We start from the raw sequence: 23,931 nt of genomic DNA, 5'->3' as shown, positions 1-23,931 counted from the left end.
AGGGTTTGTTTATTTTTTTGTATTTACTTTCTTATATGCATTTTATCTATTTTTTCTTCATACTATTAAGTTACTCTGTGACCGTTTATGAACCTTCCCTTATTTTTCTGTTTTTGTTACTAGTCATCCTTCCTTAAAGTTCAATAATGTCATTAACTTCATGTCCTAATAGTTTATCAGGAGGTTTCCCAGTGTATTGTATTTCTGGTCCTTTACTTTCCTGAGAATATGCTGTTATAAATGAATTAGTGATTATGGCATCCTCCTCCCTCTTTTCCTGTCTTTCTTCGTTTATTTCTTCTTTACTTCTCTTTCTTCCTTTTTTTTCCCTCTTTTCTCTTTTTGAAAATTTTTTAAAATTAATTTCAAAGTAGAAAAAGAAAAAATACCATATGCACATTGGAACATAAGAAAGAATTCAAAATATGAGACAATAAATGTCCATTTCAAGAGAGGTTATATAATAAATATTAAATTCAGAACTGTCCATCTTTTATTTTCTTTGTAGGTTTTCTTCTGCTACTTTCACTACTACTCTCTTACTCTTTTATCTCTCTTTACTCTCTCTCTCTCACTACTCACTCTTTTATCTCCCCTCCCCCAATATTTTTCTGTGTAAGTTATATTTACAAATGAATAAATAACTTATTATTATATAAATGAATAACTTTCTGTGTAAGTTATATTTACAAATGAAAAGGTTATAAATAATGTTTCTCAAGTATAGTCCAACTTATTGGGTTATTTTTACTATATGTTATATTAAAATACTGTACTATATAGTAGTACCGAAAGCATCAGTAAGACATTTTAAAAAAACAAAAAGGAGAAAATAAAAAGGAAGTCAAAACAGTAATTTTGACTCTATCAGGACAAAAATTATTTGTATTGCCTCAGTGAAAATAAATAAATAAATATTTTAAAACTGATGCTTTCATATACAAAATAATGTTTTTTTGATGAAATGCCCATTTTGTTGATAGTTAAACTTATTTTTAAAAAAGAAAGAAAATCTAGATTTTTAAAAATCCTAAGTACCAATATTCCAAAATACTATATGCGGAGAATAATTTTTTTTATTAGACCATGTCATTGGTTCTTTTTTGGGTCCCTATATTAATCATCTTAGTAGCCTTTCTTCTGTGCACTTTTACTTTCTTCTTTTTCCTTCCTTTTCTTTCCCTCCTGCTTCCCCAAGGTTATAATTAAGCAAAGATACGTGTATGTGTGTGTAGCTATATCTATATATATATAGCTACACACACACACACACACTTTTATATGTATAAGCACATATATACACATACATAGGTATCTGTAATCATACACAGATATACATACATAAATTCATATACATCTTTATACATTCCAGACTTTCCATATTTTTCTAAATATATCAATTCATCATTTCCTGCAACACAGCAATATTCCAACCATATGCAATCTATTTGTTTTAAATAGTTTTTAAAACAATATTGATTAATGTTTAGCCTATAAAGTGATTTCCCATTATATATATTTTTTTCTTTTTTGATTAAATGTTTTTTAGCTTTGAGATCAATGATTACTAATCCCTTTTTTTCCTGATAAATTCTACTCCTGATCATTGTTGTTATGTTTGTGTGTATTTCTTATTTTTCATTTATTGATTCCTCTGCTACCTTGCCTTGCAATTCCTTCTCCCCCTTCTTGCTCTCATTCATATAATTACTAGTTTTTGAAATTTCTTTAACTTTTTCCTCCACAGTTTTGCTTTTTAGGATCACTTCATACTCAGCTTTACCCCAGTCTAATTTTTGAATACCCAATTACTAATGACAATCTTAGACATATGGTTTACATCTCTATGTATAAAACATAAATAATTAATTCTCATTGAGTCCTTTGAAATTAGTCTTTGATGTCCACCATATATTTCACTTGGTTCTTATATATCAAATTTTCTATTAAGTTAAGAGTCGGGTTTGTGGATTTGTGTGAATGTGTGCAACAAAATTGACAATTTTTTGTATCTATGTTCAGAATTATACTTTGCTGCATAAAGTATTTTTGGCTACAATTTTAGTTCTTTTGTTCATCATTATATACTATTCCAAGATCTGCAGTCTTTTAATGTAGTCGCTGCTAGGTCTTGTATGATTAATTCTAATTGTGGCTCTACCATATTTGAATTTTTTTTTTCCTTTGTTGCTTGTATTATTTTTCCCTTGATCCAGAAGTTTCAGAATTTGGCTATCTATGCTAGCTTTCTCTTAACTGTCTTTGAGCTTGAATGACTTTTTTTTCCCCATAGCTTGTATTTTGCAGTAGCTCAGCATTCCCCCACATTTTGCATTTGAAGAAAGGCTATTAAGATGATTGATATAGGGACCCAAAAAAAGAACCAATGACATGGCCTAATAAAAAAAAAAAAAACATTTATTCTCTGTATATAGTATTTTGGAATATTGATACTTAGGATTTTTAAAAATCTAGATTTTCTTTCTTTTTTTAAAATAAGTTTAACTATCAACAAAATGGGCATTTCATAAAAAAAAAAAACCATTGGATTGTATATGAAAGCATCAGCTTTAAAATATTTATTTATTATGTATTTATTTTTTTGCTGAGGCAATAAAAATAATTTTTGTCCTGATAGAATCAAAATTGCTGTTTTGACTTCCTTTGTGAACTTTTTATTTTCTCCTTTTTGTTTTTTTTAAATGTCTTACTGATGCTTTTGCTATTACTCTCTCACTCTTTTATCTCTCTCTACTCTCTCACTACTCACTCTTTTATCTCCCCTCCCCCAATATAACCCTTTCTGTGTAAGTTATATTTACAAATGAAAGGGTTACAAATAATGTTTCCCAAGTATAGTCCAACTTATTGGGTTATTTTTACTATATGTTACATTAGTCTCTATGTTGGTAATAGATTTTTTATTAAAATTTCCCAAAATGTTCCAAGTAGGAGGGGGTTTATACAGACTTCTGCATTTTGCAGGTTCAGAAGCTGAGGGTGTGAAAGTTGAAATGATATTAGTTCCATTTGTATTGCAAAGATTGAGATTAATGTTGTCATTTGAATCCTGTTAAAATTAGGGGTACATGTATAGAAAAGAAGTTGGTTTAAATCTCATCATTTACTTTCTTGAGCTGGTCTTGTTTGCTTCTCTAATTTTAATCCTCTAGGATGCTTTGTAATTGAAAGAACAGAAAGTTTTCCAACTTTTCTGTTCTCTTTCTCATTGGAACCTATTGCCTATAAAGCAAGCTATCTTGCAGTGTGATCAACAATGCTTACACTGGTTACTGAAGGCTATTTAAACTATAAAAGCCCATCTTGCCGAAGGGAAGTACTCTGCGGTTCACTAAGCTGGCTGATTGGGAGAGCCTCACAAGTGCTGTTCTGGAGGGGTCCGATCACAGGCCAACCTCCATTCTGCCTTCCCTCAAGCTCTGCTGTGTTAGCGATGGGGCTTGTGTTCACTGACACAAATTATGGACTTCCCATCAGTCTTAATACAAAGTAAATAATTGGTTCAGCCTGTACTTGCCCAAAGCTCATGCATAACCATCTATCTTCATAGTCCCCTTTTGAAGCCTGGGATGCATTCTTTAGCTGGCTTGCCAGTGAGCCTCTGATCAGCCAAGAGGCACTGATGTGACTTTAAAGACAGTTAAGACAGCAAGCTCAGCGTTTCCTGGCTGAGATGACCAGGCGGAACTTTTACTGGGCCGTGTGTCATTGCATCTTTGCCTGCTTTGTCTGCTCATTATTTCTTCCTGACATTTTTTTTCTTAGTTTCATCAGCCCCTGGATATGATATTTCTTCCTCCCTGTCACTCTTCCCATAAAGATAGCACTTTGCAGTCTACTTTCTCTATTTTCTTCTCTTAACTAGTTCTTCCTAGTATGCTGCTGACCACTTGTGATATTCTCTTCACTCTTCCAGAGAAGGAAGGCAGGCAGTGAGTTGGATTTGAGTGGTCTCCAAGACCTTAACTTTGTTGTTTGCCCTTCCTTCTTGAAGAGCACCATGATGCCATGACATGCAGATGAATTGGATTTAAGTGAGGGAGGGCCATGCAAAGTCACCTGCCTCACTTTCCCCTCCAGAGCCCTTTGGGTCCAATGGCCAGATATATATCAAGACAAATGGAGGTGGGCCTGGATGTAATGAGAGGCCTTGGTCTTTTTAAATGAAGGTCTTTATCAAATCTGTTTCATTGAGGCAACACCCATTTAGTAATTAAGGATAGGTAAGATATGAAGGCCCCCTCCCCAAAAGGCTTTTTTACCTAATTAAAAAGAAAAAAAAAATCAGATTTGTAGTCAAAACAACAATTGCTGTTTACATTCACTCTGAACCACTCTGGGCCCAAACAGTGGAGTTTGATCTGTTGTTGATCTGTCAATGACAGCTAGAGTAATTTGGGTTTAAGACTTGGTCCTTAAGAAAGAAATTTAGTCTGTAAACCCCAAGATATCTTGGAAGATTTCTGCAATCAAAATTTTCATTCCTTCCACCAAATACTTACAATGTATTTTAAGAAATCAGAGAATATAACAGCAAAAGAAATCCAACAATCAACTTGCTCATTTTTCTCACCTATAAAATAAGAAAAGACAAGTGTAGATGAAAAGCTGAGCAATTCAGAAATTAGTTTTATATTTTTCTCTGTCACCTGCAGTATCTCCTTTTAGTCCAATAAAGACTACACATTTTGCGACTCAAGTTCCAAGTTGTATTTGCTGAGAAAATCCCAAACGAGATCTCAAAGAATCAGACATGACTGAAATGACTGGACAAGAACAGCAATCACTGCTGACCACTATCTGCACTCTTAAAATATTTGCTTTCAGTATATTTTGTCCTGATTGTCCTCCCACCTCTAATTTCACGATAGTCCAGTTGTCCTTATATTCTGGTATTGTATACCTCCTTACACTAATATCCCATTCATTTTGCCTTCTGTGGAAAGTGTTCCCTACCTCCCAGAATTACTCCATAGTCCAAATTCCCTTTTTTTTTTTTTTTTTGGCATATTTTTCTCAGCAAGATATTGGGAGCAAAATGGTGTGATACCATAATGGGAAAAACCTACTAAGTTTGAAATCATAAGGTATGAATTCAAATTCTGGATGACTCCAACATTGGCTTGACCTACATAATCTGTACAGTCCTTCCTGGTCCTAAATCTGGCCTCCTTAGGAGCTGGAAGGCAACCTGGACATTCTCCAATTCAATCCTCTTAATTTTGAGATGAGGAACCTGAGGCCCAAAAATGTTTAATGAGTTTTCCATGGTCACAGAAGTTGTAAGCAGCTGATGTAGAATTTAAAATTAGTTCTTCTGACTCTTTTAAGTTCAGCATTCTCTATATTACAGAGGGATTGTTTTTTGTTTCAGTTTTGTTTCATTTATCTCTTAAATGAGTTCATCCAAATAATTTGTCATTTGTAAATTTGTGTTAACATAAGTTTTCTAGCAGATTCCTTTGCCTTAGAACTACTGTTTATATTCTTATCAAACAAATCTCTGTCTTCATAATTCACAGATATGAACAGTTCAAAGTAGTTAGCCAACTGGTATATGTAGTCTTTTCATATGATGCCTTATATTCTCTTATTCATTAAAAAAATTTTTTTTGAACTTAGAATTTTATCTTTTTTCCAATTAGATATAAAGATAGTTTCAACATTCATTTTTGTAAGATTTATAGTTCCAATTTTTTTTTCTTTTCCTCCTCCTTCCCCAAGACAGCAAGCAAAACAGTCTGATATGGGCTATATGTGTATGTCATGTTAAACATATTTCCATACTAGTGATTTGAGAATGAAGAATTGGAATAAAAAGGAAAAATTATAAGAGAAAAAAAACAAAAGAAAATGAAAATAGTATCTTTTGATACTATGATGATACTATAAATTGATCACCATATAATATTGCTGTTACTTCAGTTTACATCAATTCATATAAGTCTTTCCAGGTTTTTCTGAATTTCTTATAGCACAATAGTATCCCATTACATTAATATACTACAACTTGTTCAGCCATTCCCCAATTGATGAGCATCCCCTCAGTTTCCAATTGTTTGACACCATAATAAGAGCTGCTTTAAATATTTTTGTACATGTGGGTCCTTGTCCCTTTTTTATGATCTCTTTGGGATATATCCTCTTTTAAGACTTCGAGCACAGTATGTTCACAAAGATATCCATCTCTACCTCTTAACCAGTAGCATGACTCTGGACACGTCACTCAGAGTCTCAGGCCTATTTTGTCATGGGGATAATAATTTGCACTTTATTATTCCCTTTCTCCTAGAGTTAATGTGAGAAATATTTTCTGACTGCCTTTATAACTGGGGACAATTCTTGTTATTGAACTGAACAATAGTTGGAAATTTGGCCCTTATAAGATTTATATTTAAAAACTGTATTCCTATTCTTAGTGTTTCTCAGAAAATTTTGTTTTTAGAAGCTTTTCAGGTTCTCACCAACTCCCTGGTGTTTTCTGGTTTAGAATTTAAAAATACTCCAAATTCATTCTTTCCAGTGTTAATGTTTACTTTCTAAGAAACTGCTGTAAGAATGATAGCAGAAAAAAATATCATTGTCCTTTGAAATAAATGGCTAGAATACTAAGAATAGAGAAGATAAAGTTAGAACACAGGATTAAAAACCTTTTACTTAGGCACTGAGAGATGGAAAAAGCTATTAAGATTGGGGCTGCCATCCACATTCAAAGAGAGAACTGTGGAGACTGGATTGAAGAATAGTATTTTCACCTTTTTGTTGTTTGCTTGCTTTTTTTTTCCTCATGTTTTTTTCCCTTTTAGTTTGATTTTTTTTTTTTTTTTTTTGGCACAACATGACAGATATGGAAATATGTTTAGAAGAATTGCATATTTTTAACCTATATCAGATTACTTGCTGTTTTGGGGGAGGAACACAAGATTTTGCAGAAGAGAATATTAAAAACTATCTTTGCACATGTTTGGAAAAATAAAATGCTTTTAAATAAAATTAGGGCTAGAGAGCCAGACCATAGGAGAATTGTTCAAAGACCTTAGAAATCCACATTAGATAATTTTCCTAGGAATGAGGAATAATCTTGAGTATTCTGGATTGGATTTGTTCTTTTGGCATGTGCTATAGCCATCTTTCTAGTTTGTGTCTCACTTCTTATCAAGAGATTCTACTTTCATGGTTGAACTGAGAATATCTTTTGGAGTTATAGAAGGGCTAGTTGAACTTAGGGTGCAGATCATCTTCAGATCAGTGGGTCTGGTCTTGCCTCACTTGCTTTATTATGATATTCAACTTTTATGACTGAACAATTTGTATCATAATTGCCACAACATATTTTATCACGTAGTTTTTATTCTTTTTTTTTTTCAGCATTTGCATTTCATAGTATATTCAGTGCACATGTCTGTTGATAATTTTGATGTTGACTTTACGAGACTGGGAAGACACCTAGAGATAATGTAGGGCATTTTGGCCTAATATATTAATTCATATTTGGTTTCTTCAAACTATCTTTAATTTTTATCATTTTAAAGTGTTTTTTCAGTCATGTCCATTTGAACCCTCATAACTCCATTTTGGGATTTTCTTGGCAAAGTTACGAGGAGTGCTTTTGTTATTTCTTTCTCCAGCTCATTTTACAAATGAGGAACTGAAGCAAACAGGGTTAAATAAATGGCTTGCCCAAGGTCACATAGCTAGTAAGATTTGAACTCAGGAAGATGGAATCTTCCTCATTCCACCTAGCAGCCCATCTTTAAGTAGTTTTTCTGATTTGAAATATTTTATTATTTTTCTGTTTTGTTAAAGTTTGTTCTTTTTTACTTTGACATCTGACCATCTGTTTCAGGTTAAAAATTCTCAGTAGCTGTTACATTCTTCCAAGGAAGTTTAGTAATATTAAAATGCATTGGAGCGTAAGCTAAACATTCCTTTAATTTAACAAATTGGCTAGGAGTGTTTTCTCTAGTATTAGTTGATTAGTGGTAAATCTGTGGGGGGAAAAAGCTCATAAATGTTGAAGAGGAAGACATAAATAATTGTCTTTGGTATGTGGCATTTCAAAATTTGGTGCTTACCCAGGGCTACTTAGTAGGAAAGAGGTCATTAAGCTATATTTTGTAAGCAACACTACAAAAGTGACTTTTTTTTTCTTTTCAGTGTGTAACTCTATAAGAGCCTTATTGTTTAGACTGTTCCACCAATTAATAGAGTCCCCCAATTTAGTTTATTTTAAAAAATCATATCTACATGAATATATTTTCCAGACTGAACATAGTATAGGGGGAAAAAAAGTGGTATCTGGAGAATGTTTTATGTGATTATTCTTGCTCTCCCTCCTCCCAAACAAAGCTTAAAGGCTATTGTTATATAGCACCGGTTTTTCATAGTCATTATCAGTTAATTATAACTATATGCATCCTTGCTTTACTAAAGGAGATTTTTTTTTATTTAGAATTTTTTTTCACAGTATATATGCATGAGTAATTTTTTTTTATAATATTATCCTACTAAGGGAGATTTTCAAGCAGAAAATATTAATAAGGGCTTCAAAACTGTTCTCTCAAAGAATTTTAAAATTCAGAAAATATGCTAGCATTCCACCTATTAAAAGACTTGGTGAAGGAAATGGATCTAATTATCAGACAATCCATTAGTACCTCTTCTATGGGAGGGGAAATGCTGAATGGAAAGCTGCATTGTCCTCAGAGCTCAAATGCCCTGCCTAAAGTGAATGTTCTTCCCCTGGGATTTTATGAACATGTGATGTTTGTCTCCCAGAGCAGTCACAGGATATAAAAGTTGAAAACACATTTTTTGTTGTTGTTGAAAGATTGGCTAGTTCTTTCAAATACGTGAATTTGATATCAAATTAAAAGATTAACTGGTCTTTAAGCATCCCAAAAAAAAAAAAAAAACCTTCATTTTTCTAGTGTTTCTAAGTATACTTTTGTTCTTCTTCCTCCAGAAATAAAACATCAGCTCTGTCCCGAGAGTCATAAACCTTGGGGTTGGAGGTAAGGCAGGCTCCCGCTGCCTCACATAGTTATTAAGAGGTATAATGATGCAGGAGAGTGGGCATTAGCATCTGTTCTGCTTTGAGGTGTCATGGCATAGACAGTTCGACTGTGTCCACCCTTGTCACTGCTAGTTGCTATCTGAAACCTAAATGTGTTTATCAGATTACTGTGTGTCCCAACGTGCTACTCCGGATTCTTCCCAATTCCAGATCAGAGGAGTAGTGACAGCTAATGGTCCCAGCAGAGATCTCGGTGTCATACAACTAACACATGTACTGCTTTTGCAGACAGGTTTCTGTTTATTGTAGTTATGCATAACATATAATTGTACTTTGCAATCAATAACTATGATGTCTATCTGATAAATTGTTGTTTGGTCTTTTATAAATCAGTTTTATAAACCAATTAATTTTCTATGCCCAGTAGAAGTTTATTGTCCTAAAAGGGGAGTGTTTTTGAAATTGTCACCCAAATTGAGGTTTTGTTAATTTTTGTCATTAATAGATTTCATTTTTTTCAGAGTAATTCACATTAACAAAGTTAAAAAAAAAAACAACTCACTCAGATTAAAAAGCTACTTTTAAAAATATTAAGATTAAAAAGTTTTAGATAATATTCATGATCCTGACATCATGAAACTTATATTTTGGTAGGAAAATAATTGTAACAGGACCAGAAATTTTGAGGTGAAAGGCAATTGAGAGTTTAATTGATACAAACCCCTCATTTAGCATGCAAGCACACAGTCCCCAAAAGGTTAAATGGCTGCCACAGTGCCATAATAGCAGAGCTGGAACCTGGACTCATATTAATCCATTACCATAATCACATGAATCCATGACTAATTCCAGCAGAAACAGCAAGTATTGATCTTAGAGGTAAAACTTTGTTCAGATTGTCAATGGTTATTTCATGCAGATCTAAAGTCAGTGAAATATGATTTCCACACTTTCATGTTGGGGTGTTATTGATAGTTGGTATCAGTACTTCTGATGTGCTACCATAGTCTTTGCTTAAAAACCTTACCTTTGACACCTCTCACCCAGGACACCCCAGTTGTGTTTTCCCTTTAGTCTTGCTAGCCAGGGAACAAGGATTGGCCAAACACTATTTGTGTCCTTTCATCTTAATAGGCTGTTCTCACACTCTGCATCAGTGGTTGACTTTGTAATATAGCAATTCCCTTAAACTCCATCACTCCCTGCCTGTGGCAGAGTACACTGAACTTGTGTAAAACATATTAAGTCAGTCAGATCAAGGAGGGCCTTTCCAATAAAATAGTTGGAATTCCTGAGCTTTGTTTGCTGAGTGGGCTGTAGACTTTTCTTAGTCACACTTGTTTCTGAATATGGTATACTCAAGTCCCCATTGGTGCTGGAACTTGTCTCATATCCTGAATACAATAACTACAAGTGATGGAAAAGGGCAAGTTTAAATATAGGTTGAAATGGGGGAAAAAATCAGATCTTGTTATGTTTATCACTGTTGTTTGGAAATAGTTGTACTGAATTAGATCCTATTTGGCACGCAGCTCACAATTATTAGCTGTCTACTCCCTGGGGAACACATCTGTCAGCCTCTGGGTGGGGGGGAAGGGGAGAGCGATTTTATCTCTTCACCAGTATTATTTTATTATTTATTTAGTTAGTTTGCTGAGGTGATTGGGGTTAAGTGACTTGTCCAGGGTCACACAGCTAGAAAGTGTTAAGTGTCTGAGACCAGATTTGAACTCAGGGCTGGCGCTTTGTCCACTGTGCCACCGAGCTGCCCACTAGTGTTATGTTTTATCCTGCTTTCAGGATATTTGGCTTTAAAGAGAAACAGGGAAGGAAAAAGAGATTCCCCACCCCGCCCTTGGACCTGAGCGCTCCTTTCTCCCAAAGATCACCCCCAAAGGGTTTGGGTTCAGTGACCTGGCTCTGGATGACTGGCTGCCTCTCCACTGAAGACATGGATGCATCTATTTTTAGCAAGTGCTGTCAGTACTGATGGTGCTGTTTTATGATAAATTCAGTTTCCACACAAGCGGTGACAGAAAAATGTTGATTTAAAGTCCCATTAAAAGTGCCAAATGGACAAAGAAATGATGAACTTTTTTTAGCCCCTGAATACTTTTTAGATTCATCAGCAACTACTTATTGAATGGCTGGGTTCCACGCTGTTCTGCGAGTTGTCACAACTGAATATGTAGATGTAGTATAAGTGTTTGGGCACTGCACACATATTGTTTCATTCATTTTATTGGTATCCTATCCATTGAGAACCATTGAGTGCCTAGTGGGCATTTAATAAATACTTATTGATTGATGAGTTATTAATACATAAGTATGTGAACATGTATGATATGTATTTTATCCCTATCTTTTTAGTGAGAAAGATTTAGTGAGAATCATTGATTTTCTGGAAATGAGAAGGGGCTGATAGAAATTGGAGAAACTCTGCATAGAACTGGAATTTTCTCTACTTCTTTGGCTCATTTCTAAGAGTTGTGTCTTGGGCAGGCCATCACTGTGTGACTAAGGCCCCATCTTGTCAAAGGGGGAAGGAAAAGAAGCTCGGTAAGAGCCCCAGACTTGCCAGTAGAACTCTACATGAAGGCCTCATTTCAAAACTTAAGTTTCTTTATCTTTGAAATGGTGATGATGATGATGATGATGATATTTGTCTCACATCTTTTTTGATAGTAGGTGTTAGGGTAACAAACTGGCCCATTATGGATCTTAGAGAGTTATCTTGAAGCAGGAACAGTGTCCTTTTCTGAGGTATTTATAGGTGGGATTTCAGCTTCCTTTGGAGGAGTTGGAGCAGGAAACCCTAGTTGTAAAGTGAGTTAGGGACAGCATAGTGCCTGGCTTCTCCTGTGGAATCATTCCTCTGATTAGTGTTGGACCAAGGACAGAGGTAGTAAGTACATGGCTAGATTCCCTTATTCTGACTCTGGGTTTGGCTAGCTACAGAAATACTGCCTGTTTTGAGTACTATGACAACTAGGAGTATTTTATCCTCAGACCGCAAGATTTACCTTTCATTAGAGTGCTGTATTGAATCTATGCATTATTCTCATTAGCTCAGCTCATTGTCCTCCCGGGAGGTCTCCCTGGCATATTACAGATTATCTTTCCTGATAAGTTGGGTTTGATTATGACCCCTTTAGCCTTGGAAGTGAATTTTTACTATTAGAGAGCAATAAAGACAATTTTTAATCATTTAAGAAGAAATCATATAAGGGATTGACTCCTTGACTGATGGACTGAATTGAAGACTTTTCAACAACTCTGCCTTATGTGCTCCTGTTGTAAATTAGATATAAAATAAGACCTTTGTGGATGACAGCTTTGCGCATAGTGTTACTGCTTGTTCACATTTCCACCTCGATTCATTCCTTAACCTTTTGTTTTTCTTGTTTACAACATCTTCTAAAACTCCTTGAATGTGATGCTTCTTGTTGGGCAGAACTGCAGAACTCTTAAGAGCAGCAGTTTTCTCTCAGGTGGCAGCATGAGTGATGGAGAGAGACTTGGATTTGGAGTAAGGAGATTCAAATTCACCTTAGATTCTGTAGATGTGTAATCCTGGACAAGTCACGCATTTCTTAGTTTCCTCCTAGGTAAAAGAGGGGGATTGGACTTTGATCTGTGACTCTCTGATTTTAAAGGGAATGTGGGAAAGAACTTGAATTAAGAAGTTTGTGTCATGAAATATAGTCTCTCACAGAATATTAGAAACACTTAGGACCTGGCAGTATTCCTTATCTCTCTCTGTGCCCAAAATAAGGATTGGAGAAATTGAGAATTGGAATTCTTGATCTATGACCTCCTTTATTTTTTTTCCCATGCTGTCTCTTGCAAAAATAGACCAAACAGCTTCAAGTAATCTGTCAGTACTCTGGGAAAATGTGTCTATTTGCCACTGAGCATAAAATGCCAGTCACATGTCGTGAGTGAATTAACATTGTGTCAGCGAGTAGCAGGCCTGTTGACCCCTTTCTGATTTTCCTATAGACATCATGGTATAGTGGAAAGAGCCTTGGACTCTTCCGATGATCTGGATTCAAATCTCATTTTGCTATTGAGTAGCTGTGTAACCCTTTAGGCAAGTCACTCCTTCTTTGGACAGTTTCTTCATCACTGAAATGAAACCATTGGCCAAGATACTCACTTAAAGGACTTCTTTTAACAATTCTGAGCACAAATGATTGACACAGTGGTTTTTTGCTCCATTCCTTCCAGATTCCTAGCTATCAATCAATTATCCACCATTTCTTAAGCTCCTACTAATCGTCAGGGCCTGAGGTGAGTGCTGCTGATATTAATACAAAAAATGGCATCATCTCTGCAGGCAAGAATTTTCTCTTCTAATGGAAGAGACAATTACTTATATATAGAAGTACATACAGGATAAATAAAAAGTTGGAGAGTAGACAGGGCAGTAATAGTTGGGGGGAAGACAGAAGGCAGGTTTTGTGAGTGATGGCTAGTACAGAGGTTCAGAAATAGAGGATGGGGTGCTATTTGTGAGAAACAAAAAGATACTGGAGTTTGTGGTGTAGCCCAGTGGTATCAAACTCCAGTAAAAATTAGGGCCACTGAACTGTACATAAGCATACCTTCAGGTTGTATATTGACTTAATTTACATATTAACTTTTGCTATATTCTCTTGCATTTTTTTTTATTCTGTAAATATTTTCCAGGTACATTTTAATTTGCAGGCAGACAGGGCCAGATTTGCACTTTAAAAAAAAAATTGTAGCTGTGTGAAAGGTGTATTGGAATAAATGGAGACCAGTTAGGAGGCTATTGAAATAGTCCAGGTGATAGTATAAAGGCCTGAGCTGATGTCATGATCTAGAAGGGGATATATTTGGATCTTTCCATTTCTAGGACTTTAGTTTGTTTAAGAGTTCTGATGATGTCAGAGAAAATTGCATCCTTGTTTTATTTTTTAAATTATGGGAACACAATATTCATTTACATGCCTTAGTCATCTTGGGTATGTTTAACAATTTTTTAAGTTCTCCTTAATTTCAGCCTAATCAAGTTGAGAATGATGATTTGCCATCGTCAGCATCATTCACAGCTGTTCTATGGCCAGAAAGGACTCCTTTTGGTAAACAGATTACAGTTAACCTGAAAGGTGACGCCACTGACGTTATTCTTAGTGTCCTTCTTGAAACTATCTTTAGACCCACTTGTTTAACAGTGCCAGAGACTAACAGACTTATTTCACAGTTATTTTTCCTTTGTTGTCCACATTTAAAAAGATACAGCTGCCAGCATTGAGTACCAACTATATGCAAAGCCAACAATGTATAGCCACTGTATGTAACCTAATGAATGGATATGGGAGTTTTGAGAAACATACAAACTTTGCTAAGATTTTCAAGCAGATTGCTATGAGAGAAAAATTTAAATTGGATTTGAAATCTTGGGTTGTTTTAAATCTTCTGTCACTACTTTTGTGATCTTGGTCTCATCATTTAACCTCTGGGGACTTTAGTATCCTCCTCTGTAAAAGGATGGGGTTAGATGTTAAAATCTCTTCCAGTTAATTATATGCTTCTATGCCATTAATGATTAGTGAGAACATTGTCACCTGTGGGATTGGTGCACTGAAGATGGGGTCAGGTTTTAGAAAAGCTGCCAGGAAGGGAGTGGGGGACAATAGCACTTGAGTTGGACCTGTAAGAAAAGTAGTGATTGAAGCAGGCAGAGAAAGAGCTGGGGATATTCCAGGAATAGAAAAAAGTCTGGAGAAAGGCATAAAGGACAAGTGTGTGACAGAAGAGGAGTAATTCAGTTTGGCCTGAACAAAGTATACAAAGATTAGCATAAGACCCCAAAGGTAGGTTTGAAGCCAGATTGTGGATGGCCTTCAATGTTAGAATCAAGAGTTTAGATTTTACTCAGTAGGCGGTGGGAAGCCAATGAAGGTTCTTGATTAGAAGAGTAAACCAGTTAGAGTGATAGATTAGGAAGATCACATATGGACAATGTCTGTCAGTGGCTAGAAGCCAGTGGAGAGAAAAGGCAAGAAAACTTGTTAGGATGGTATTACAACAATGTAAATAATACGAGATGAAGGTCTAAACTAAGTAAGATTATTATAGTGAGACTGAATACTAAGAAACAAATTAACTGAATTTTTTTTAATGAAAAAAAAATCAGAAAAATTGGTTGGATTTTGTTTGCTGTTTCAGTGTATAAACTGGGGGTAATTTGCCCAGGGAACAGTGATAGCTTCTTTCATTGTGCCCTGGGGAACCCCTAATGTAGTTTTCATGCCTTTGACTTGCCTTTTCATGCCCACAATAGTTTTTCTTTTCATTGCTGCCTCTCAGAACCCCTATTTCCCATCAAAGCTCAGTTCAAATCCCACTATCTTTGAAAAAAAAGAATTTGATATCTTTTTTTTAACATCATCAAATTTTCCTAAATTCTCCTTCATCTCTATAACAAGAAGTATTTTTAAAACTAGAAGAAATGAGACAAAAAACCAGCAGAATTGCATAAGTATGAAAATATGTGCAATGTACTTCTCTTGGCAACCAAACTTTCACTTCTGCACAAGGAAGGGCTTGGAGGTATTTTTTCATATTTCTTCTTTGCAGGTGAGCCTGTAATTTGTAATTTTGCAATATTTTTTGAGGTTTTTGTAGTGATTCTTTCCAATTTCATATGTATATATTGTTTTCTTGACTGCTTCCTTCACTTTCTATCAACTCATGTAGAACTTTTAATGTTTCTTTGTATTTGTATTCATCATTTCTTTTAGCAGAGTAATTAATATTCCATTACATACCACAATTTAGTTAATTATTCTCTAATCAATAGATATCTACTTTATTTTTGATTCTTTATTATCCCAAATGAGTTGGATTTAAGTGAGGGAGGACTGTGCAAGGTCACCAGCCTCCCTTTCCCCTCCAGAGCCATTTGGGTCCAATGGCCAGCTATAGATCAGGACGACTGGAGATGGCCCTGGGTGAAATGAGAGATGATGGCCTTTTTAAACTAAGCTCTTTAACAGGCCTCAGTTTGACTGGAGCAACAGCAGATTCAGACATTGAGGCTAGGGCAGAAAGAAATGAGGCAAAGAGTGACCTTTTAAAATTAATCCCTCTTTTCCCTGCCCAAAAAAGGAATCAGTCTGGGAGGGGAAGATTCTCAGGGTTAATTGTTATTTCCATCCATTCAGAAGCAAAGACCTTGGCCTGGGGTCTTTTATTGGTCAATCTGAGTAATTTGATTTGAAGATATGATCCTATATGTACATATGTATTACCATACATGTATTTGCATTCATATATATATAATTAGTCAAAGGATATGAGCAAATGGTTTTGAGAAGAATTATAAAACTATTTGCAACCATTGGCAAGAATGTTCCAAGTCACTAATGAGAAGAAAAATGTTCATTAAAACAACTAAAGTTTCATTTCAGAAATTATAAACTGGTAAAATTGATCCCCCCCCAAATGGAATTAATGTTGAATGTTGTGGGAAGATAAGCAAATAAGTACGTTGTTGGTTGAGCGGTAAATCAGTGTAACTATTTTGTTAGCAATTTTTTAGGGGTAAGTGACTTGCCTAGGATCACATAGCTAAGGAGTATTAACTGTCTGAGGCCAAATTCAACCTTGGGTCCTCCTAATTTCAGGGCCGGTATTCTATTCACTGCACCATTTAGCTGCCCCAGCACAACTATTTTGAAAAGCAGTTTGGACCAGTATTTGATCCAGAGATTCTACTAGTTGTCCCAAGCATCTTTTGATAAACAGGATCCCCTGAATATGTTAGTGCCTTTTATAGGTCTTGTTGTAGAATTTCTTGGTTCCTGGCTTTCCTCATACCCCTAAATATCCTTAAATTTGTTTTCCCATAATTTGATGTAACTTCCTTAAGGGTGACAACTTCTCGATTTTGGTGGTTTTTTTTTTTTTTTTTTTTTTTTTTTTTTTTTTTTTTTTTTTTTTGAGAGGTCTACAGTGACTGACACATAATTGGTGCTTAATTAATATCTGTTGAATTGTAATTGAATTTAAGGGTATCTGCACTCTTTGTTTTGAGAAGTCCTTATTGGAGGATTCCCCCCATCCTATCCCCATGCTGTATTTTCTACACAGAAAAGCCATTGAGCACTGTGTGTTGCAAAGTCAAAGTAGGGGAGAATTTCAAGGATAGTGTTCCCACCTGACCCATCCCACTCCTCAATTCCTCTGCTTTCTGCTCTTGTCTAACATGGCCTTAAATCTCAGCTCTAGTTGGAAAGCCGTCTCTGTTCCTTATCATTAGTAGTTTCTTTTTGATTAGAAGTCATACCTTAAAAAACAAAACCCCACCACTAGAGTGGAGAATCTGTACTGTTGTCTTTTTAAAAAAAAATTTAATTATAGCTTTTTATTTTCAAAATATATGCCAAGATAGTTTTCAACATTCAACCTTGCCAAACTCTGTTCTAGATTTCTCTCCCTTCACCCCCCCTCCTCTATTCAGTAAGTAATCCAATATAGGTTAAATATGTACCATTCATCTAAACATATTTCCACATTTATCATGCTGCAGAAGAAAAATCAGATTGAAAAAGAGAAAAAAATGAGAAAAAGCAAGCAAACAACAACAAAAAGGTGAAAATACTATGTTGTGATCCACATTCAGTCCCCGTAGTTCTCTTGTCTGGATGCAGAAGGTTCTCTCCATCACAAGTCCATTGGAATTGACCTCAGTTACCTCATTGTTGAAAAGGGCCATATCCATCATAGTTGATCATCATATTATCTTATTGTTTCTATGTATAACGTTCTCTTGGTTCTATTTACTTCATTCAGCATCAGTTCATGTAAGTCTCTCCAGGCCTCTCTGAAATCATCTAGCTTATCATTTCTTATAGAGCAATAATATTCCATAACATTCATATACCATAACTTATTCAGCCATTCTCCAGCTGATGGGCATCCATTCAATTTGGTACTAAAAATTGATTCCATGTCTTGATATTCAAATGACTTCTTGGATCTTCCCCCAGCTTTAACGGCTGCTGCAGGAAGAGGAAAGATGGAAGTGTGTGAATTGCTGCTTCATCATGGGGCAACTGTGTCCAGAACCAACAAAAGAGGGATTCCACCCTTGTTCTGTGCTGCACGCCAGGGCCACTGGCAGGTACTGTGTTTGATGATACTCTGATCCAGTAGAGACAAGTCAGTGGGACTTCATTTGGGAAAGAGTATGAGTGACAGCTTGCTTCCCCTTGCCTTTAAAGACAAACCTTTCACTAGGCCCATATCTGTGTTTTCTTCTTCAAACCTCTCCTCCTGTGAACTTTATCATATTTTCCCCCTAAAGAACAATTCCCATGTCTATAAACTCAAACATCTGAAACAAGTTTACTCACACAATCTGTTGTATGAGCTGGGGAAGTTGTACTATGATGGCTGGGTGGTAGGCAAAGCTTTTTCATTTAATTTCTGAATGAAGGGCTCCCACAATTTGATCTTTGGGAAGATATTCTTGGGAGAGGAATGTAAGGATAGGATAGGTAGGAACAATGATGGTAATAAAACATTTGCCACTATACTTTTTTTCTTTAAGTTGTTGTTGATACTGTTTTGGCAACTGAATGCAGTTGGAAGAAGTCTTTTGTTAGAAAATAGGAAAAAAAAAAGTTCTACTGGATCCCTTGCACACACAATACAGGTGAAAATTTTTTGGCAGTGGATTTTAGGGTGGGGTCCCCTTTAATTCATGGCAGCAGGATGTCCCCAAACCGGAAACATCATGGAATGCAAGCAGCTGGTCTGTACTCTTTTCATTACACAAGGAATTTCCTGGCTAAAATTTCCCATCATAGAATTTCTTTTGCAGTGATTTGCAAAAATAGTTCCACAGCTAGAAGCTATAAATGGCTTCATTGAGGACTGGACCTAAGGGTTCTCCACCAAATTACCTTTAACAGAGTTTTTAGTACATTGGTATAATCTAACATGCCATTCATTCCTCTCTAGTTTTAGACCACCTAAACCATGTGGAATAAGTTTGCAACCAGAGTTAGTGACATAAAATTAGCTTGGCTGGTTTGCTCCTTCTTTAAATCCAGCAATAAACACCTCTGTAATGAAAAGCACAATTGAAAGTACACTGAACAGTGACTTTTGAGAACCTGGATTGCCAAAATTCATTTCTGGTACTGTTCCAAGGAAGTAGGCTCAGCATTTAGATGTTGTAGCCAAAAGCCTGCTTATGTAGTATCTGTGAATGACAAAGGGCTTTATTAAGCAGATGAGTTGGCTTCTGGGACATTATTGAACATTCTGGATCTTTAAAAGAAGTTGAAAGTCCAAATCTGTCTCATTCCCTTAGATTCACAGGAAGTGTAGTGTGTTTCATTGCTTAAATGCCGTTTTCTTAAGTTTTATCCAATTTTACTTTCTCTTCCTACTGTGGACTCTTTAACTAAAACTATAATTCTTTATGCTCTATTCTCAAGTACCATTTTCTTCCCTGTCCATAACTGTTGGTATGTCATTAACAAATCAAGGTCAGAGTTTTTCTTAAACACTATTTCCCTTAAATATAAATTATGTAAGCTAATCTTTTATCTTAAAAAGAGCATTTCAATTAACATTTAGAAGTGGGGTGACCATTTGAAAAACTTGTGTTCACAAGGTTAACATAGACTAATTATGAAAGTCTTACATGTTACCAAACTAGTACCCTTTAAAAATAAATAGCATTTTGTGTTCTTTGGTCCTAAAGAGAATACCACCTTTGGGATTTGGGAGTGAGATGGTAAAGACTACACATGTGGTTTAAAGTATTATGGAAATATTTATTCCAAATGTTTCTTTTTAGATTGTCAGATTGCTGTTAGAACATAGCTGTGATGTGAATTCAAGTGACAAGCAGGGTCGGACCCCACTCATGGTGGCTTCTTGTGAGGGACATTTGAGTACTGTGGAATTTCTGCTCTCCCAAGGTAACATCCATATGTTTATGGACCGACAACAAGATAATTAGGATCTTTCATTATGACCTAATTAAAACGAACGCTATTCATGAATAGGCTCTCTTAGCAGAAAGGCAAGAATGTGTTTGCTTTTTTAGTATTTCTTTTTGAAATTGAGACTAACTCTCTTGTGAATGGGCTTTTATTTCAGGTGCAGCTATTTCTTCTCTAGATAAAGAGGGATTGTCAGCATTAAGCTGGGCATGTCTGAAAGGCCATAAGGGAGTGGTTCAGTACCTGGTTGAGAAGGGAGCAACAATAGATCAAACAGACAAGAATGGGCGCACACCCCTAGATCTAGCAGCATTTTATGGTGATGCAGATACTGTAAGTAAAAAAAAAATGTGAAAAACCCTATCTCTACTCCCATCTTTTAGTTCAGATAAGAATTCTTTTGTTCTTCAGAAGGGCTACTGTTAAGAAAAAATTGAAGTAAATATCAAGAAATGAGATTTCCAGGATGTGGTTCAGTGGGATTGTCATATGAAACACAGGTGGCATTTTTATAAGATGTGTGTGTGGGGGGGTGAATGGACCTATTTTTTTCATCCAGCCTCTCACAATGAGATAATACTTAATTAGGAACATAAATATTAAAACATGGGCATTGAAACATGATTTAAAATTATGATAATAATTTCTTAGATAGTTATATAGAGAGAGAGACCATAATAAAGTCACCATCTAAAGACTAAGAATCAGATAATTGTATGTTATTTATCATTGATGAAGCATGCTTTGAAAATACAAAAAAAAAAGTTTTGGAGACTACTATCAGATCTTTGTGTGTTTTTGGAATGCTTGTAAAAGAAGTGCTTCAAGTATTCAGCTTATTCTGCTAAGATCCAACAAGGAATGATAAAAGGATGGAAAGTACAGAAATAAATGTAATCCTGATTGAAGGAAAGACTTCCTGATATTTAGAGCTGCCTGTCCATAAGTGGAAAAGACTGCCTTAGTAGTAGATCCATTGTCATAAGAGATCTTCAAAAAATCTGGTTGATCACCAAGTTCCTTTTAGAACAATTACAACTCCGATCCAGTACATTTTGTCAGGTTTTCTCAAACTGATTTTCAAAGTTTTTTTTTTTAACCTACTTTTGTTTTCTTTCCCCTTTCTTATCTATACCATTCCCTCTCTCCATTCTTTCCTGAAGCATCAGTATGGGACATTTCCCATAGTGACTTGTAGGCCTTTTTGTCTTGTCATGGTAATGACATCAGATCATCACTCTTATTGTATTTGTGATTCCATATGTCACAACAGTCTTTGATTCATTTTCCTCTGCCCTGAAATTAATTATATTCAAGTACATGGTGCTCCTGAATTACATATTCATCTTAGTTTTACATCTTCACCTTGTTGATTTAAGTCTTTCTAAAATGCTTTTTGCTTTACTTTCTGGTGACAATAATGCTGGCTACTAAGAATGTGCTTGTGGTTTTTCTGGCCTGAGAATGGGATATGTGTGTCCCCATGCATGTATGCATCCACCCGCATCTATCTACATACATGCATTAAACAAATCAGCCTAGCATAACAGGATGGTTTCCAGCCACAGAATCTGGTCATTTGGAGCTTATTTTCTTTATCACTTCCCTAAAGGTTACAAACTTCTAAAAATATCTTCGTGCCATTACATTCAGATTCTTGTTAAATTTGGGCATAGGCTATTTTATAGATGAGGAAACTGAGGCACTGAGCAGTTAAATATCTCATCTGAGGTTGAAGGTAAGTGACATAGTGTCTGCTGTAGAATTTGATTGGAAATCTTCCTGACTCCAAGTTTAGTAGAGCCATTACTATACCACATGCTTCTCAATAATGTAATGGTAACTAAAAGGCCTTGACTTTATCCCTGCCAGGTGCTCTATCTTGTGGAAAAAGGAGCAGTCATTGAGCATGTAGATCACAGCGGCATGCGTCCTTTGGACAGGGCAATTGGCTGTCGGAACACATCTGTCGTGGTCACGTTACTGAGAAAAGGAGCCAAGTTAGGTAGGTAAAATGTCTCTTTTTTTGGAGTGTGGCTCAAGTTTCATAATAGGTTGGTGGAAGGGAGAGACTGCCAGATTTTTAAGTCATAGATTTGAAACTTCCTCTTATATCCGTTTCCATTTGTTCATAGTGACCTTGGGGGAGTACAGGTAATTGGCGATGCATTAACCACCTGACAGCCAATGGTGATTACTTTGAAAGTTTCTATGAAAGAATCAACATTTTGGCAGAATGTCATATGGGGGCAAAAGAGCAGAATAGAATGGCATTGAATACGTTGGCAAGAGCTAGAAGGAACCTTGAATGATACCTACAGGAAGAAGATTAGCAGCCAAGTTCTAAACCTAAAGTCTTCTGCCACTAAATCATATTGTCTTTGGGAAAATAATATGTTCCAAAGCAACAGATCTGGAATATGTGCACACAGTTGTTTTCTATGTTAGGAGTAGCAGTTGGTGTAGCACAAATGTGCCAAATGGATTTGGAAGAAGGATCTGATTGAGGATCTTGTGACTTGACCTTTTTGAGCCTAAACAAAGAAACGTGGGTTTCTCCATTGGCAAAATGAGGCTGAACTAAAGAAATGTCTCAAGTTCCTTCCAGTTCTAAAATTCTTTAACTTGTATGGTCAAAAATTAATGTCAGTAATTACCTCAAATAGCCTTTTGTTTTTCTGTGGAAACACTTTAAAAACTATGAAGTGCTATGTGATATAAATTTTTATTATAGCTTTTCAACATGATGTTCATACTACTTAAGATTTTTTTTTTCTGAAGCAATTGGAGTTAAGAGACTTGCCCACAGTCACACAGCTAGGAAGTGTTAAGTGGCTGAGGCCATATTTGAACTGGGATCCTCTTAATTTCAAGGCTGGTGCTCTATCCATTGCACTAACTTAGCTGCCCCTGAAATTTTTTAAAATGGTATTTCATTTTTCCATATACATGCAAAATAATTTTTGATGTTCACCTTTGCAATACCTTGTAAGTTCACCCTCTCCTCCCTGCCTCCCTCTCCAAAACAGCACACTATCTTATATAGGTTAAATATGTGCAGTTCTTCTAAATATACTTCCATATTCATCATGATGAGTTAAAAAAAATCAGATCAAAAGAGAAAAAAAACATGAGAAAGGAAAAACAACTGAAGCAAACTAATAACAACAAAAAATTTAAAATATCATGCTTGGATCCACATTCAGTCTCCTTAGTTCTGGATGCAGATGGCACTTTCTATCACAAATCTCTTTGAATTACCTTGAATCACCTCATTGTTGAAAAAAGCCAAATCCATCATAATTGATCACCACATAATCTTGTTAGTATGTACAATATTCTCTTGGTTCTGCTCACTTCAGCATCAATTCATGTAACTCTTTCCAGGCTTTTCTTAAATCAGCCTGCTCATCATTTTTTACAGATCAATAATATTACATTACCTTTATACACCATAGCTTATTCAGCCATTCCCCAAATTGATGGGCATCCACTCAATTTCCAGGTCCATTCCACTACAAAAAGGGCTGATACAAACATTTTCACGTGTGTGGGTCCTTTTCCCTTTTTATTATCTCTGTGATACAGATGCAGTAAAGACACTGGGACACAGGGTATACATAGTTTTATAGCCCTTTGGGCATAGTTCCAAATTGCTCTCCAGAATGGTTGGATCAGCTTACAACTCCACCAATGATATATTAGGGTCCCAATCTTCCCACATTTCCTCCAATATTCATCATTCTCTTTTCCTGTCTTCTTGGCCAATATGGCAGGTAGGTAGTGGTAAATCAGTGTTGTCTCTTAATTTGCAAAGAAATTTGTTTTTCAAGTAGCAGTAATAGAATCTTTTGAGATCACTCATTAATGAGACAAAATGAACTTTGGAATGTTTTGGTC

The 23,931-nt window shown here is 35.6% G+C and overlaps 1 protein-coding gene across 7 annotated transcripts in view; it reads left to right on the top strand.

Annotated features, from left to right (window-relative positions):
- TANC1 (tetratricopeptide repeat, ankyrin repeat and coiled-coil containing 1) overlaps positions 1-23,931 on the top strand; it is a 254,161-nt gene that overhangs the window by 221,810 nt on the left and 8,420 nt on the right. For all 7 annotated transcript variants that reach the window (XM_074303378.1, XM_074303382.1, XM_074303379.1 and 4 more), the window contains 4 exons: positions 18,061-18,194; positions 19,884-20,007; positions 20,189-20,364; positions 21,904-22,036. In XM_074303378.1, the coding sequence (XP_074159479.1) occupies positions 18,061-18,194; positions 19,884-20,007; positions 20,189-20,364; positions 21,904-22,036 (567 nt within the window). The remainder of the gene's footprint in view (positions 1-18,060; positions 18,195-19,883; positions 20,008-20,188; positions 20,365-21,903; positions 22,037-23,931) is intronic.

This window comes from Sminthopsis crassicaudata, chromosome 3 (assembly GCF_048593235.1).
Source record: "Sminthopsis crassicaudata isolate SCR6 chromosome 3, ASM4859323v1, whole genome shotgun sequence".
NCBI classification, from domain to species: Eukaryota; Metazoa; Chordata; class Mammalia; order Dasyuromorphia; family Dasyuridae; genus Sminthopsis; species Sminthopsis crassicaudata.
This window is presented reverse-complemented; position numbering and strand designations above follow the sequence as displayed.